This window comes from Archocentrus centrarchus, chromosome 17 (genome assembly GCF_007364275.1).
Source record: "Archocentrus centrarchus isolate MPI-CPG fArcCen1 chromosome 17, fArcCen1, whole genome shotgun sequence".
Lineage (NCBI taxonomy): Eukaryota > Metazoa > Chordata > Actinopteri > Cichliformes > Cichlidae > Archocentrus > Archocentrus centrarchus.
The window spans coordinates 25,700,891-25,719,269 of record NC_044362.1 but is presented as its reverse complement, the minus strand read 5'-3'; the positions used below and the strand labels follow the sequence as shown (position 1 = coordinate 25,719,269).

Below are 18,379 nucleotides of genomic sequence, written 5' to 3'. Positions count from 1 at the left end.
TTTCCTCTCAGAAACCTAAGAGTCCCTAACGCTGTGATTCATGCTGTCTCATGTAGTTTTTCCTGCCTGTGCTTTAAGGTCAGTCTCAAGAGGTGCAGTGGAAATTTCATTAAAAATCCCTGATTACCGATCCACTCAACCTACATCCTGAAACACAGCTGAGTTGCTCTTGGTTGGGGCACGATTTTATACCCTGCCGCTCCACTGCTCTGTGGGGTTAAGTTACGTTTCTTTACTTAGCTCATTTCCTCTATGACACAAACATTTGCTGAAAGCCTCTAAACAGCTTCTGAAGAAATGTCATTTAATTGTACGTGCATGTTAAAATCATCTCTCGTTCTTGCCACTGTCTGGTGCAGGCGTGCTCTGTTTGCAGCAAGAATTACTAGGTCAGGCATTCATTCAGGCAGTGATGTGGCAGGGTTGAAATCCTCCTCACTGCTGCTGTGGTTTCTGTCTCCAGGTGCATGATGAACCTACTGTGCTGTAGCTCTCTAAGCTAGTCAGGTTGCCTCACCATGGCAAAACCTGGGAGCGACAGAGATGGAGCCATGGTGGATAAGCAGGCGGGGAAGAAGGTATGTGACTCTTGTACTTCAAATAGAAGCTTCTTTTTTCTATCCTATGTTAAACATAATGAATATTTAGTGCAAGTTTTACAAAAATTATAATTTGCTTTCCTTTAAATTATGTTGGGGAAATGCTGTACAAAACTGGATCCCCAAACTGTGCACAGAAAACTCTTAACTAGAACAAAATACTTTCGAGTCTGGCAGAAAGTTTCCTTTTCAAGCAGAAATTGCATTTTTCATAATAATCACGTGATCACTGAAAATGATATTAGAACAAGCAAATATCGATTGCTCAGTTGACATTGTATGATATTGTAGAAGTTTGTTCTAGTTTATTCACATTTTCTTTTTGGCATTTTTAAAGATACCATCCGGGAGTAAACTAGATAAAATAAAATTAAATTCCAAGTCATATGGTGGCGCAAAATGGTAAATCCAGTGTAAAGAGTGGCCATAATTTAAGTTTTCCTTAGTCACTGTTAGCCTACAAGAGGCCAACACAACTGACTTTTATTATGCTTCGGTCTTTCTTTTAGTGCTGAAGTGTGGATCGCTTTGCTTCATTAGTGACTGTTTTTTTTTTTTTTTACCCTCTTTCACAAACATCTGCATGAATATTTCTTGATTTTAGAGCTACAATGTGTAAATGCACCCGCTTACTGGAAACACTAACATCTGGGCACCAGCAGGGAGCACATCAAACCTCCTAGCTGCTCTTTAATTTCAGTTTGTTCTGTAAATGTCAAACACTTCAGCTACCATGCATGTACATGTTAATATTGATGCTGTCATGTTTGGCCTATGTTATTTGATCATATTTAGTTTACCACCTATAGAACAAGAAAAATCTTGCGGTTTATCAACAGCATATTCTTATCACAGTATTTATTTATTTTTGCTTTAAGCCAGCTGATGCACTGAAATGATTTGCATGCAAAACAGCTGACAACCTATCCCCTATATTGCTATACAATCACGGCTTCATTACTCTTTTCTGCGTAAATGCAGGGGAGAATTTGTGTCTGCTTTTGTTTTTAAGGCAAAGGTGCTTCACATCTTAGCTCTCATCTACTTTCAGCCGTGCCAGACACTTCAGCTTTGCACAGCTGGCACATTGCTTCAGTGAGATCAAAGAAGCACCACGCTGCAGACATTTTCCTTCTGCCAGAAATGTATTTTACTGCACCAAAGTGCGGCACACTAAAAGTAATGATACTGAAAAAAAACCCTTTGTCTGCAGCTCAGAGTGCAAAATAATCCCATAACTGAAAGACACAGCGATAATGCAGAGATTAGTGGTATTGCTGTAGGTTTTGTTTGATACGGGAGTGTTTTGCCCCTCCTCCATCGTGACTTAGTGTATTTTCTGTAGGATCAGATAGTCCCTCTACGCACATGTAAAACTAATTTCAATTCAGACAGCAAAAACCAAAAATTATAACCATAGATGCAATTAGCAGATGCAAGTGGGAGGGATCATATTTAACATCTTGTGTCTTTTGAAGTGGGTGTTGTCGGGGGGTTTTCTGCTCAATTATGGCTCAGATTTTGGCCAACTAAAGAAATGCAAATTACCAAAATGAGGTGGTACTTGTGTTCAATAGGAAGCCATCCTGTGTGTGTAGGTAATTTTCTTGATTTAGCTTTACAGTTCAGAATATGCATGGCCAACCTTGCTTTATGCTTTTTCTTTATTGTAGCCATTAAATTTAAAATGTTGTTTTGCACTAGAAACTATTTATCACAGCAACATCCATTAATCTCTGTCTCAGTTTAGCTAATAAATGTCTGAAACTTATGACACATCTGAGATTATTTGCCATCATCTTGTTTTGTCTGACCAACAGGCTAAAATCCAGTTGACAGTTTATAGTCTTATATAAACTGTCAACTGATCTTAGGCTTCCCTTGATACTTTGCATTGGGAATGAGATTTAAGTGAGTCATGCAGGCAGCATCTAAGCACTGTATATTGCAGAGATAACATGGCCTGCAGTATAATCACATGAAGCTGAAACTACCACCTGCATACTAAGCTCGATTCTTTTTGTTGTCAGACTAGTTGACACAGCTTTTAAAATGAGACTGCCAGAGTTTATTTGCGGCCATCGCTCCTTTGTTTACATACCCAGACTCACTCAGCTGAGGCCACACCTCTGCTGCACTTGACGTGCCTGATTTTTATTCTTTGTGTGTGTGTTGTTTTTGTTTTGATTTTTTCCCTCCTCACCTCTGACAGAGCAAAGACAAGTTGTCGCCTTTCACCAAAACTCCAAAGTTGGACCGGAGTGAATTGCTGGGGAAGGAAGGGAAAGCAAGGTCTTCCATGAAGCGCAAGCTCTCCTTCACTACCAGTCCGCCCCGGACAGAGGAGCGAGACTCAGACACGGGTAAGGAGTGTAGCTGTTTCCCCTTCTGACATCCCTGCTGCTGGCTCGATGCCATGTCTGCACACTGCCCCCTGGTGGCCGGTTAAACACTTCCTTCAGGTGCTCAACAATGGGTCAAGCTTGTTTAGCAAACGGGTCTAAGTCAGATCACACTGATGAACTTGTGGCCTGTTGTGTGTATTGTGAGACTGTAGAAGACTCATGAGTATGTTCTTTCTTATGTCTCTTGCCCACCTGATAGTTTAGGCAATACTTTAATTCTGCCCTTAGCTACAAAACCCATTAACAAAGACCAAGCCCAGCAAAAACTGTGTAGCCAGAGTGTGATATCCACTGTTCCTCCCAAACTGTTAAAAGCCCACCAAGAGGTCACAGTGTTGCACTGGTTTACACGTTCCTTCGTTATGAATACTGGCAGTGCAGCTTTTCGGTCCCCAATGTCACATAAATCCCCTACAAATGCACTGTGTAAGACCTGACATTTTTTTATTAATTTTTAAGAAAATGCAGTGCAGTAACTGCTGTATTTAATATTTGTACACAGGTTTTAGTTTGTTTTTTGTTTAGGGGTTTGTTGGTTGGTTGGTTGAGTTTTTGTTTTAACATCACAGTAAAAAGCACTTGAATCTCACTGATGGTGTACAGATTTTCCAATAACTGTCACTATTGATAAAAATGCTCACTCAGGTGCTCAGCTTAGTATTAGATGTCTCATTCTTCCTCTCTTTCACTTGTGTAAACACTGTTCTGCCTCCCTCGTTTAGTTAAAGTTTAACTATATGTTTATCAGATTCAAGGCCTAAAAATAGGTTACGGTATCCTAAGGCTGTAATTATAATAAATAAAGTCCATGTTTATGGACTGCTTGAAGTCCTGCAGGTTTGCCTTCATCTCCTCTGTAGAGCAAAGCTCAGCATGATCATTTTCATTGTGTGGTCCTGTGTCATTCTAACAGATGAAAACCCTCAATTTTGGAAGTATAATTTATGTTGCACACGTAATAAACTAGCTCGGAGAGTGGCTTTGCTTTCCAGCAGCTTCCCCTGTTCCTTTTTGTTGGGCAGCTGTAGAACGAAGCAAAGAAGCAACCTCAGTGACCGCCTCGGACTGGATCTCCTCTCCTGTCTCCTGTGTTGCCATGACTCATAATCTATGCGTGGAGTGCGAGTGTGCCTTTGTGGCTGTCTGTATTTGAGTTCATGTGAAACGAGGAGAGTGAGAGAGCGGGAGCGAGCGTTAATGCAGTGCTTTCCCACCCTTCCACCCCTTCCTTGCTCTCCTTTCCCTCCTCTCTACCCCCCCTCCCCATCCTCTCTGCTTTGCACTGTAGATGACTCAGACCCAGGCCAGTCGAGTGAGACCTGGGGAGAGAGATTAATGCCTCCCTGCAGGATATATGCAGGTAATCGCTGCAGCCCGATCCTCAGCCCCCGTGTCCATCCACTTTGCGCTACTATTCTGCTGTAAACACACATACACACATGCACGTGTGTGTGTTTTCGCCTTGCATCTTTCCCCTGTTATAGTTCACGCATGTCTGTGTTTAGTAACAACCGATCGGCGGAGACTGGGGGGTGCCCAAGGAGTGCCGTCTGCACTTGGCTGGCTTAAGAGAATGCTGTCTTCTTTTTTTTTTTTTTTTTAATTCGTCCCTTTTTTAAACCTCATGCTTGTCATCTGTTTCTCTGCGTGCTCACAGATACAAGGGGAGGAGAAAAAAAGAGGAGAAAAAAATCACAATGAAATTGCAGCTTGTCAAAGATAAGCTTTTTTTTTTTTAAACTTTTCTCTAAACTCATTCTTGTTCCAGATAAAGATGGACCAGACAAGAAGAAGGTGAAAAAGGAAGCTGGGGGTAAGAAATCCCAGGCACCAAACTTCTTGTTTGGGTATCCACTGTCAGAGCGCAAACAGATGGCTCTCCTAATGCAGATGACAGCCAACAGTCCAGGTTTGTGTACCCAGCCTCTCACCTTCTCTTCAAGAAGGCTCAGTGTTTATTTACTGCTGGATGAGTCATACTTCAGGATGGCATTTGTTTTTCATTGTAGGACAACAATCTAATATTTCTGCTTAAAAATCTTATCCGTGCTGTTTGTTAGTGATACTGTGCTGGTGCTGGAGACTAGATCTGGAAATGGCTGCCTCAGGGAAGGGTTAGGGTTGCTGTATATTTTCTGAAAGTCCATGTGTAAGCTTTCTAGTTAAAACCAGTCATTCCATTTTTATCACTAAAGGAACTGTTTGACATTGTGAGGCCTGCAAAAACCTATAACCTTCTCAATGTTTCTGAGAGCAAAGAGATGCATTTCTCAAAATTGATAAATTATGTAAATAACTCAGAATTTAAGAGAATCAGGTTGGGATATTTGGGAATTAAGCAGCCGGGCTTGAAGGGGGTTAAAACTGTGTTGTGAAGGGAACACAGTTCTTTGCAAAAAGACCAGCAATCCCAATGAAATGCACATATACTTTCTCCATCACACAGTCTGCCTGAGCTATGTATGATACTGTCTGTGGTGCTGTACTAAGTCGTCAGATGATCTGATGTTAAATAGTCCTACAGCACATATGAAGACCGTCTCCATTTCTTAGTAAATTAGCTCTTCTAAATATTAGTATTGCTTAAATGGAAATTCTGACACTGCATTTGTGTGCATTTGCATAGATATTTGGCTACGCAGAATTCTGGGTATGCAACCTATGCAAATGTGCTTATGGGCAGTCCTCCAAAATAACCAACAGCCTGCAGCTGACGAAGATGATGCTATGCATAGGTCAAATGCTGATTGGTTGAAAAGTGGGTTTGAACAGGAAAGGGAGAGACTGCAGAGTTCACCACAAAGAAAAGGTGCACCAAAAAACATCATTGTTCAATAATGTGACAGCATACAGCTACGTCTCATAAATGACAGTCCTCAAAGCTGTGCGTAGGCTCTGTTTAGGACCAACGCACAACCATGCCGGTTCCATTAGTGATATTCATTTTCCAATATTGTGGCAACACGTTTCATGTTTCCATAGTCGTCCCTTCAACCGTTGCTGCTTGAAGTGTCTACAGCCTGAAATTGTAGGGCAGCGTAATAGATATATTTTGTTTTAGTTGAACTTTATTCACTGTAGTTGCTCAGTCTAGAAAGGAAAGCACCCCAACCCCAATTAACATCAGTTAAATCTCTCTCCCCACCTCTCTATCTCCTCCTCCTCCCCATATGTCCAGACTCTACGCCCAGTCACCCCTCACAAACAACCCCTGTGCCGAAGAAAGTCCCCAGCAGTGCCTCGTCTCGGCAGAAAGACAAGGTCAACAAGAGGAACGAGCGAGGGGAGACTCCCCTTCACATGGCAGCCATACGAGGAGACGCCAAGCAAGTTAAAGAGCTCATTAGCCTGGGGGCTGATGTCAATGTCAAAGACTTTGCAGGTATGGCGCCGCAGCAGATGATCATTTAACAGCTTTCATCGTGTCTCTGCAGTTGTTAATAATGACATTAGCCTGAGTAACAGATGCTGATGCAAAGCTAATCTCTCAAGATGAGCTGTAATCAGTCTGCGTAATGCTACTGCCTATGCAGGTGTTAGTATTTCATGTAGCAAAACGGAGAAAACGGCTGGTAATTTTTTGACGACTCTGCTCCTGTCCTCACCAGGTTGGACTCCTCTCCATGAAGCCTGTAATCTTGGTTATTATGATGTGGCCAAGGTCTTAATAGCAGCAGGCGCAGAGGTGAATACGCAGGGTCTGGATGACGACACACCACTTCATGATGCTTCCAGCAGTGGGCACAAAGATGTAAGAGCTTTGAGTTTGTCCCTAACCGCAGGTCTTAAAAGTATATTGCACTTACAAACTCGGTTTAAGGCCTCTGCCCAGGGCTGACGTAAAATTGTTACAGGATATTTAAAAAAAAAAAAAAAAAAAAAAGTTGTTTTAGTGCACTTACAAAGTTTGATTCAAAGTTCCGTAAATCAGCCTAAAACAATAAAAGTAAACCCGACTTGATTTAAATTTGGCTGATCACCCCTTCAGGGGCTCATGCCTGGACAGCTACCAGGCAGCTGCTACTTTAAGGCCACTCAGCGGAAGTCCTGTTCTATCTTCTTGCTCTTCTGCCTCTGAGATGTGTGGTGCATCGCCTCCAGTTTTTCAAGACGGCGACCTTTCAACTTGGATTTTATTTTGTAGAATTTGTGGATTTGGCATGGAGGCATATCTGGCAAGTAGAGCGGAGGGTGAGCCAAGATTATGTCAACGTGACCAGAAATACTGTGTTTTTAATGCGCTGTGTGCCGGCAGAGGATGGCACGCATCACAGTTCAGGTTGTTTCTGCTTAATGTTTTCCTTAGACGCCTCAGGATGTTAGATGAACTTGAGCGAGTTGACGGTTTCACCTTGGGATAAATTTACAGTGAATAACAACCTTGTGAAAGTTGACAAGCATGCTCCTGTTTGCACTCCTGACCTAACACACTCAGGCTTGGAAACTGTGGACTCTGTAACTGAAAACTACAGAAAACTGCTTGGTCATAGCTGGTTGTACACCACCCCACCCCACCCGCCATGAAAGCAGAGCCAGTCTGACATGGAATTTGGATGCTGCAAGTTTGAGGACTGTGGTGAAATCGTAGACCGCATATGCAAGTGATCAGAATGGGACTTCGTGAACGACCTAAAAATAGCAGCAGGACTGAAAGCGGACCCAAGAAGATGACCTTAAAGCAAGATCAGCCAAATTTTAATCGGGTATACTTGCGTGCAGTCCAATTCTGTTTGGATTGCACTGCCAATATAAAGGATGTATGAGATGGGTGTACAAGTCAATCACAGTACAGTACGAGTCAAAGAGTGCTGTTACATTCAGATGTTGTCTGGCTCAGCCGACACTGAATACATGTTTGCTTGTTTTTAAATGTTATGCAATCAATGGAAATAAATATTTTGCTTGAAAATTTCATTTAAAATTTTAAACATGGCCAGTTATTGCATTCACATGTAGCACATTGTATTATTAATCCCTTTGTAAATTATCTGTACCTTTTTCTCGTTATAATAAGAATAAAGTCACCCTTAATCAGTAGGCATTAAATTTGTTTTTACATTGATTTTTGAAAGTAGTGCATTGTATGGAATTGTAGTGAAGTGTATTTTATCACATTTTAAATTAAACTGTAAAGTATTTTCTTATATGCATTTGTTTTTTTACCTTTTTTTTATGTGAGGTGTGTCTGACTGTCTAAAGTTTATCAGTTTAATTGTCATTATGTTTTCTGTAGATTGTGAAACTACTGCTTCGTCACGGCGGTAACGCTTTCCAAGCCAACAAGCGTGGAGAGCGCCCGGTGGATGTGGCAGACTCTCAGGAGCTGGAACAGCTTTTAAAGGGAAGAAGCGCCAGTGTCAGACCACGATGACAGCTCTTCAGGTGATCGTCCTTCCTGTAAAATATTTCTGTTTTTACACCCTTATAAGGACGTCCAGTAATACATCCATCATAGATGAGGCTTAGCCCTTAACTGTCACAGAATGAATACACATAAGGAATAATATGAAGGATTATACTATCATGTTTTTCACCAGTAGAAATAAATCAAACTAGTAACATAGTGTAATAAGTTTCTGTATTTGCGATACCATTTACTCTGCAGTAACAGCCTCTATTTATGTCAAAGTATGAAGTGTTTCATTGATTTTTCTTTTTTTTGTTTGGTTTGGTTATTGTATCAATTTAAAAGTGATCTGCTGTACTCCACAGAATCTGAAGACCCACCGTCTGTCAATCCATCCAGCGTAGATGACAACATGGAAGACTCGGATACTGAAAAGGACTCAGCCACAAAAGCATCGTCGTCCATGCCGGGGATGGATGAGTACGAATTTAAGGATGAAGAAGAGGAGGATGACCTCAGTAAAGCCCTGAATGACAGACACATCCTCAGGAGGGAACTGCGACAGTCGGAGAAGGAGGACAAAGACAGGAATCACGTGGCAGTAAAACAAAGCAGCAAGGGGGATTCCTTGTCAAAGTCCAAAAAGCAGAAGACGTCTCGCGTCCAGTGCAGCTCGGATACGTCCAGCGACGAAACGGAGAGCCTCTCGGAAAAAAGAAGTTCCCCCACCTGCTCTCACAGCTCAGAGAGCGTCAAGCCGGACACAAGGTCAAAAAAGGACAACGCTGAGCAAAAGGACAAAGGGAAAGTTAAGAGGAAGAGCAAAAGCCAGAATAAAAACAAGGAAAACCAAGAGGATGGGAAGGAGAACAGTAAAACATTAGTCCTCTCTCTTGCGACTGTGTCCGAAAGCACAGAAAAGGGTCGGGAGGAAGACTCCTTCAAGATGTCCTTCAGTCCTAAAGATGACTCATCCGTCCACCTCTTCCACTTGTCATCCATGAAATCTCCTAAACTGAATCACAGCCTGACAGATAAACAGACACCACTCAAACAGGAAAATACAAAGATGTGCGTTTCCATCAGCGACAGCTCATGTCCGGTGGACGGTGTCAAATACAACCACTACACAGACACAGACTACTGCACTGAAGGCTCCAGCACGAAGGGGTGTAAACACAAAGAAAAGAGCAAACATCAACAAAAAGACTCCAGTGTGGATGGAGATGACAGTCATTTGAGCCCCTACAAAGACAGCAGCATAGGAAACAGTATAGATAATGAAGGTGCCTTGCGGAAGACGGATTTAGATGGCAAAGTCGTGAAGAAGCATAAACTTAAACACAAAGAGAAAGACAAACACCGGAGGGAATACGAGGCAGAGCGGAGCCGCCACAGGCAAAAGAGGCCAGGAAAGACAGCCACAGGAATTTGGAATTTGACAGAGAGTTCTGGAAAGAAAATTTTTTCAAAAGTGATGAGACAGATGAACCTTTGCCAGTAAAAAGGAAAGTGAAGACAACAGCTCGTTTCAGAAGACTGCTGATTCCTCTCCTGTGAAAGATGAGCGAAACCCAAAGGAGAAACACTCCAGCAGCAAGGAAAAGAAGCCAAGAGAGGAGCGAGAAAAAGACAAAACCGTGAAAAAAGAGCGGAAGGAGGCTGCTGGAAGAGAAGAGAAGGTAAAGGATTCAAAGCTGAGCGAGCGTGACGAAAAGGTGGACTGCCACGGCTCAGGGCGGATTCCTGAGGAGTCGCTGCAGAGCAACAGCATGAAAGAAGAGACAGAGGATAAACCCATAAGTGGGATCACAGCTGATCAAGAACAGCTGGAGCCTTCAGAAAAAGGCTCACGCGAGAAAACTGACAAGAGGCTCCCAGGAAAGGAAAAGGATTCAGACAAAATGGAGAAAAGGCATCTCGACAAGGAAAAAAAGGTCAAAACGGAACACACTGACAAAACCGAACCACAGAATTTAGTGGATCGTTGGAAGGAAAAAGAGCGAGCAGGATCCATTTCTTCCATTTCGCCTGGAGAGAAAAGCTACAAAGAAAATGAAAAGCTGAAATCTTTAACCACAACAAAAAAGCATGAAGACAGCAGGAAAAGTAAAGATAAGTTTGACAAACGGTCTGATAAGGAGAGGCAGGACAGAGACTATAATGTCGGAGATCACAGAGAAAAGGATCGCACAAACTCTGATAGAAAAGGAAAACCTCTAGAGAAGGCCACAGACCACAGTAAATCTGATCGCTCCAAAGAAAAGGACTGTGACAGGAAAAGAAGAGATAAAATAAAAGATGGAACTCTCTCCTCAAGCTCCAATCTGAAATTACTTTTAGAAGAGAAGAAGAGCTATCTCTCTGAGAGCGGCAAGTCCTTATCTACAAAATCAAAGGAGGAAGTTGTGAGAACGCCAGAGAAGGATCGCGATAGGCGAGACCGTGACAGAGACTCTGATAGACACAAAGACAAGGATAAAGAGCGACACAAAGACCGCTCTCAGCAGGCCAAAATCAGCAAGGCCAAACCCAATGAGACTGATGCAGAAAAGGCCAAACTGAAAGCCCCGCCAGCAACGCGAGACGCCAAGCCCAAAGAAAAGAGGCTTGTGAACGATGACCTGATGCAGACCAGCTTTGAACGCATGCTCAGCATGAAGGACCAAGAGATTGAGCAGTGGCATCGGAAGCACCTAGAAAAACTCAAACAGAAAGAGCGGGAAAGGCTTAAACAGCGGCCTCTGGCAGATCTGGGGAAGTCCAAGCCTAAAGACAGAACAAAAACAGAACCATGCTTGAATAAGGAGCTAACGCGATCGAAAAGCTCTGAAACATCTGATATCCACAGCAGAGAGAAACCCCTGAAGGACGGCACTAGCCCCAGAACCGTGTCACTTGATGGGAAGAGTCTGCCCTCTGTGAGCGCAAAGGTCATTTCAGCTGTGGAAAACTGTCTGGCCAGATCACCCCGCCCTGAGGGCGACCGCTGTGGAGTCATGTCCAGGTCTGTTTCTTTAGTCTCTGTTGCCAGCTCAGAGGATTCATGTCAGGCAACAACATTAACGCCCAGAAATGCAGAATACGATTCTGACGTGAACATGGAAGCCTCAGACTCCCAACCTGCATTTCTCCAGTCTTCCCTCGTCATTCAAGCTACCAGGTCGCCGTCTGTTCACGATAAAGATTGCAACAGTCTTCCAGATGTGTCACAAGGTAGTCGAATGATATCCGGGAGGCATGAATCTCCTTACCTTAGGGCTATTCTGGATGAGGATGCCAACTCATCAACTGAAGGTAAAGCTGTTGAAAATCTGTCAAAATCCAACCTGACTGCGATCCCAGGAGAGGAGCTGAGAGTAAAGGAGATCTCAGAAACTGAGGAGAGCCTGAGTACACAACAAAATTCAAGTTCAGTAACTGATTCAGTCATAGAGAGGGAAGGAAGCACTGCTGGATGCTCGACAACACAGCTGTTAAACAAAGATCTTCCGAGTAAAACCGTGACACTTCCACAGTGCAGCAGCTTACAGTGCAGTAGTTCTCAAACAGGGTCTGCGGAACAGAAACCTCTTCCTGTATCTGATCCCCCTGTTGTGCAAGATGTCCACTGTCAGATGGAAAATTCACAGATAGAATGTGGTACTAAAGAATCTGATCAGCTATTAGTACCTACAGTTTCTCAAGCTGCTGAGCCGTCAGCACTCGCAAACGCAAAAATCTTCCAGCAGAGAGAACCACTCCCGTCTTCTGGTATTGAGAATCAGCAGCAGACAGAATCTGGTATCACGCAGGTTTCTGACCATAAAGACAAACTTGTGGAGAACGCTCACAAAACAGAACTGGAAAATATGGAAACGGATTCAGAAAACTTGAGAACAGAAGGGGTCGGGAGTCCTGTACCATCCACCAGCTCGCACATTCTCACCTCCACTGCAGGGGAGTCCTTGCCAGGTTTCAGCAAATCTGATGAGTCAAAGCCTTCTCAAGAGGATTTGGATGTAAATAACCCAGACTGCAAGAAATCACGACCTTCCAGTGACATTGTAGGCCCATGTCTCGATGCTCCGATGGAGAAGGAAAGCGTGTCCTGCACGACCCCTGAGCACAAGGCTGACGAGACAACAGATGTACCACAAAACTCGCAGAACAGCAGCGGTGTTGCTGTCTCTCCTACAACTGAGAGTACATCCATTGAAGGTAGCCTGAGTACAGACTGCTCATCTGAATCCAAAGCAGAGGCCTCCTCTGAGCCGATGGAGGTCACACCTGCCGAGGAGGAACCAGAGTCATCTTCAGCTTTAGAAGAGCAGAGCCAAAGCACCATCCAGCCGGCAGCTTCGACAGACGTCAGTAGCAACACTTCAGGGAGTTCATCTCCACAGTCTGGAGACCAGGAGTCTGAATTCTCAGGAGCGAAGCTCAAGGTTCGTTCAGCAGATGAGGAAGTGGACATCCACGTGCCCCACCCACGTAAGAGGAAGATGCCGAAGGTGTCGATCTCCCAGCCGTGCTCCACCACTCAACAAGAGAGGGAGCAGCAGTCACTAGCAGCTATTGTGGACTCTGTAAAGTTGGAGGAGATTGAACCCTACCAGACAGAGAGGGCTAACCCATACTACGAGTTCCTGCACATCCGCAAGAAGATCGAGGAGAAGCGCAAAGTGTTGTGCAGTGTCACCCCGCAGCCACCACAGTATTATGACGAATACGTGACTTTTAATGGATCCTACCTCCTAGACGGGAACCCACTCAGCAAACTCTGTATACCAACTGTGAGTCATCATTTTTTCTGATTTTTAGTCAAACCGTATCAAGGAATTCTCATTTGATTCAAAATTAAGCTGCTGAAAAAAAATGTGAGCGCATGCTAAAAAGAACAAATCACAGTAAGTTTCATAAGCTGAGCCATAACTGTAGTTGAATATACATTCTGACCAGTTGCGTAGCTGTACTTTGATTGTTGCATGTTGTGTTTGGCAGGGGTAAACTTCTGAAATTGTGGTTAAATATTAAGGAATGTAAAAACATCAAAAGGAATAAAGTGTTTTGGGCCATGTGCTCTCCCTGCCACTGTTGTGTGTTAATGAAGCTGTGAGGAGCGTGACCCAGGTCTGAATAACAGTGTCACCACTTTAACAAATCTGTAAAGTCATCAGCAATGTGTATGCCTTGTCTTTATTCGTTTGCTTTTTTTTTTTTTTGCATTCTTAGGCAGAAAATGTATACCAGAAAAAAATGTATCCATGTATTTGCAAGTATTCAAAGCTCCACACATTTAGATTAAAATTTTAGTGAAACAGAGCAGTGAGAAAGAGCAGTCCATCCATTTATGGCTCATCTGGCCAAAGGACTGATGAGCTCATTCCATGGTGAGCTGTCCAGCTGTCCATCCACAACAGTATCGGGTCGGGTACACCCTGGACAGGTTGCCGGCTCATCGCAGGGCCAACACAGAGAGACAGAAAATTCTCCCTCACATTCACACCTAGGGCCGATTTAGAATCACCAGTTAAACTGTCCAGGATGTTTTTATGGTCTGTGAGAGGAAGCAAGAGTATCTGGAGAGGACCTACACAGGCACAAGGAGAACATGTAAATTCCACTCAGAGGCTGCAGCTGGCTGGCTACAGTGCTAACCACAGCACCATCCTAGAACAAATGTAGTTTAAAAAATAAAAAAGAGTTAAAGACGTAAAAAATAAAGTGGTGACATAAGTAAACTTGTAACAGGGTCAAGAAAATAAGAGCAGTAGAAGTTAAAGTGTTGGTATATCAAAAAATAAAAGGGTTTCTCCAACATACCAGTTTATTCTCAACGTGTGTTGTCATCTGTTTTAAGCATTTGATAGCGAGTGTCACACTTACCTGACGGACTGGTCATTTATCAGCACAGCTGCAGCAGCCAAAAGCATTTTAAAGCGTCAAGGGGGTCTACGTGCTGCTCACTGTATTTTCTGCATATATACAGTGTCACTGCTACAAACCCAATTAGTTTAGAGCACTAAACTTTACCTGATACTATTTAATCATCTCTCAGACGTCAGACTGCAATGCTGATGGTGTTTTTAACAGTCTGTCCTTTTTTAAATTGTTTGAACAGATAACTCCACCTCCGTCGTTACCTGAGCAGCTGAAAGAGATGTTCAAACAGCAGGAGGTTGTCCGTATGAAACTACGACTGCAACACAGCATTGAAAGGGTACATAGTCCCACTGTTGGATCTTCACATTGTTAAATGTCAGCAGTGTTATACCTTCAGATATTTTAAGAGCTAATATTTTAACTGACCTATATATATATATATATATATATATATATATATATATATATATATATATATATATATATAACAATTGTTTTTTGTTTGTTTTTTGTTTGTTTTTTCTTAAATAAATGTTTCACACTGGCACACATGATTTATGACTGGGCTTCTTTCCTTCTCTTAGGAAAAGCTGATTGTTTCAAATGAACAGGAAGTCTTACGAGTCCATTACCGGGCAGCAAGAACACTAGCCAATCAGACTCTGCCTTTCAGTGCCTGCACAGTTTTATTGGATGCTGAAGTGTACAACATGCCACAGGACGTCCAGGTCAGTAACGCTCAGCAACGTCTGTGAGTTTTGTATTTTACAGTTCAGTGTGCTTAACTGTAGAACACTAAGGTGAGTTTTGTAACACTATCACTTTCACGTGGGTGAAAATGTTCTCTGGTTAATGTGATGGGGGTAGAGTGAGTGTGTTTGAGTTTATCATTTTTGTTTTACAGAGTGATGATGGCAAAACCTCAGTAAGGGATCGATTCAACGCCAGGCAGTTCATGTCCTGGTTACAAGATGTCGACGACAAGTTTGATAAACTAAAGGTAAGCCGTGAGCAGATTGTCAGAAATATGCCAATTACTTTTTGGCTGGGGCTTAATATCTCATATGTGAATACTTTCTTTTGTCCATCAGTGAGTGTAATCCTTGGTTTTTGTACCAGTTGCTTTAGTCGGTTGTTGCGTTTTACATCTGAGATAAAGATGTTGGAGGGTTTTTTGTTTTTTGTTTTTTTTTTTTTTTTAAATCATACATCTGAGATTTATCTTGTGATGTCTTGGCTTCCATTCCCAGGAAGCCAGGAGTGAGCCAGGAAGTTAAAAGATGGGAAGGATCAGGGTAATCATTTAGCAGCAAACTTCCAAATTAAGAGCAAGGCAGCAAATTGATTTCATATGCCTTTGTTCTCTGAGAAGGATTGTGGGCAGACGGGGTTAATGCCAAAAAGGAGTCACCAGCTATACTTCCGATCACTTTGTTGGGTACATCTCGCTAGTACCAGGTTGGACCCCCTTTTTTGCCTTCAGAACAGCATTAATTCTTCATGGCACAGATTCAACAGGGTGCTGGAAACATTCCTCAGATTTTGATCCATATTGGCATGAAAGCATCAAACAGTTGCTGCACATCCATGATGCAAAACTCCAGTTCCACTACATCCTAAAGGTGCTCTATTGGATTGAGATCTGGCGACTGTGGAGGCCATTTGAGTACACTGAACTCATTGTCATGTTCAAGAAACCAGTTTGTGATGATTTTAGCTTTGTGATATGGCGCGTTATTTTACTGGAAGCAGCCATCAGATACCCTGTGGTCATAAAGGGGTGGACAGGTTCAGCAACAACACTCAGGTAGGCTGTTTAAATACTTAAAATAATGCTCAATTGGTACTGAGGGACCCAAAATTAAAATCCTACCATCTGAATATTACAGCAGAAATTGAGACTCATCAGATCAGGCAACATTTTTTCCAGTCTTGTGTTGTCGGTTTTTGGTGAGCCTGTGTGACTTGTAGCCTCAGTGTCCTGTTCTTAGCTGCCAGGAGTGGCACCTGGTGTGGTCTTCTGCTGCTGCAGCCCATCTATTTCAGGGTTCAATATGCTTTGCATTCAGAGATGCTCTTCTGCAAACTTTTGTCGTAGTGAGTGTTTTTGAGTTACTGTTGCCTTCCTATCAGCTTGGAGCAGTCTGGCCTGGGTTTAACAGCAGGGTGGGGAAAAATGTTTTTTCTTTCTGGTTACTTTTGATTTTGTTTTTGTTTTTTTCTCCTAGTCACTCCACCAGTTCCTTCTTGGAAATGGACATTTAACATAAACGAGAACAGCTGTTGGATGAAGTAATGAACTTTTTTCTTCCCTCCACAGACGTGTCTTCTGATGAGGCAGCAGCATGAGGCGGCAGCTCTGAACGCGGTGCAGCGTTTGGAATGGCAGCTCAAGCTGCAGGAGCTGGACCCGGCCACCTACAAGTCCACCAGCATCTTTGAGATCCCCGAGTTCTACATCCCGCTCGTGGAGGTCAACGACGACTTTGACCTGACCCCGATATGAGCCGTAGGACAGACGCGCTTTGCCACAGCGGCGGCCAAATTACTGACGCGAGCGGCAGCCTGCACAGTTGGGGGAGCAGGAAAGGAAAAAATGTGAAGCACTTAGAAGGAGGCAGTAATACAAAAGAGCACTTAGAAAAGAGACGATTTTATTCCAGAGCTTTTAGAGTCCAAAACAGGCCGGCCACCCACCCACGAGGACGGGGAACGAGCACCGGCCGGGCCACAGACAGAGCCCAGGGAGCCGAGACCAGAAGCTGGGCCGGGTGGTGCAGCAAAGAGGAGGCACCATGTGGACAACAACACCTCATCAAGCAGGGTCACACAAGTGAAAGATTTCAATTGTTTTCAAACTGAGTGTTCATACATTGTGTACAGATTGTGCTCTTAATTTTTTTTAACTTATTTTATACATAAATTGTGCATTTGTAAATAGCCATGTAATTATTGTTTTAAACTTGTAAAAAAACAAAAAATGATAGATATTTTGATTGTAAACTTCTTCCGTCTGATGTTTTAATGGACCAAAGTTTTCTTTTTTTCTTTTTTTTTTTAATATATCGCGTGTCCTCTTTGTCCGTGATGTTCTCGTTGTTGTTGGCTTAAAATCTTAAGCATGTGTTGGCTTCTGTTTTTTTTTTTTTTTTTTCTTCTGTTTTGTTTTTACTGTTTGTTCCTTCCTCATCTGGAGATCCACGCCCACAGCTGGTGTTCTTTGACTTTGGCAATTAAATGCTGTGCATGCGTTGCGTTGTTTGTACTTTTTTCCTAAAGAGCTGTACTGTGGACTTAATTGTGAGGTTTACTTAAGTGTTTCAACTTTTTTTTTTTTTTTTTTTTTCTCCCCCTTTTTTTTGCACCATAGTGTTATGTCCTTTTTGTGGCCTCACTCCTCATGTGTTGTTCATTGTGTCTTGTGCACATTAAAGTCTGTTGTGGCTTCCAAGGAAACAAAAAAAAAACAAAAAAAAAAACATACTTTTACAGTTTCAATGTGAGATCACAACAAATCCTATTTTTTCAACATAATGCCTTTTGAACGATGGTTCTAAAAAAGTCTATTTTAATATTTACTTGTTACATGACTTGTAGATATTTGTAATATATAATTGAATAAATTTTATTTGTTGTGAAATTACATTCTTGTTGGTGTAATTCTTCGTTCTTTGTAACAATCCAAGTTCTTTTCATTCACCTCGGCTAAACCGTATTTAGAGGTGGTACTATGTTCAGCCAGTAGATGTCACTGTAAACAGCACTGCACCTCCACTCTGCTCTATGTGCAGTTACACAACCGACTTAATTTGTCATTTTGGAAAAAATTGTTCTGTTACAGATAGCATAAAATAAAAAGCATCTCCACAAAAGAGCAGCTTTTTGCTACCACTGTAAAATAAGTCTTAAGAGTAAGAAAGGCTATTGAAGCCTTCGTTTCTCTTCTTAAACCTTTGACCTTACAAATATTCAGGAAGAGTGTCATTGGACTGCCAGCATAACTGATTTGAGTGGATTGAGACCAAGTAACGATGAGCAGTCATGTTCAAGAAAGCGGTTTGAGATGATTGGAGGTTTGTGACATGGTGCGTTATCCTGCTGAAAGCAGCCATCAGAAGATGGGTACACTGTGTTCATAAAGGGGTGGGTATGTAAACAATACT

General features: G+C 42.6%; 1 protein-coding gene across 1 annotated transcript in view; it reads left to right on the top strand.

Annotated features, from left to right (window-relative positions):
- The window catches only part of ankrd12 (ankyrin repeat domain 12), a 44,593-nt gene extending 26,843 nt beyond the window's left edge, over window positions 1-17,750 (top strand). The window contains 15 exon segments of the mRNA XM_030751472.1: window positions 464-578; window positions 2,812-2,962; window positions 4,293-4,364; window positions 4,773-4,913; window positions 6,183-6,386; window positions 6,613-6,755; window positions 8,238-8,345; window positions 8,347-8,386; window positions 8,717-9,748; window positions 9,751-9,840; window positions 9,843-13,126; window positions 14,455-14,553; window positions 14,801-14,944; window positions 15,121-15,216; window positions 16,537-17,750. Coding sequence (XP_030607332.1) covers window positions 519-578; window positions 2,812-2,962; window positions 4,293-4,364; window positions 4,773-4,913; window positions 6,183-6,386; window positions 6,613-6,755; window positions 8,238-8,345; window positions 8,347-8,386; window positions 8,717-9,748; window positions 9,751-9,840; window positions 9,843-13,126; window positions 14,455-14,553; window positions 14,801-14,944; window positions 15,121-15,216; window positions 16,537-16,722 — 5,850 coding nt within the window. The 5' untranslated portion in view covers window positions 464-518 and the 3' untranslated portion in view covers window positions 16,723-17,750.
- The last annotated feature ends 629 nt before the right edge of the window (window positions 17,751-18,379 follow it).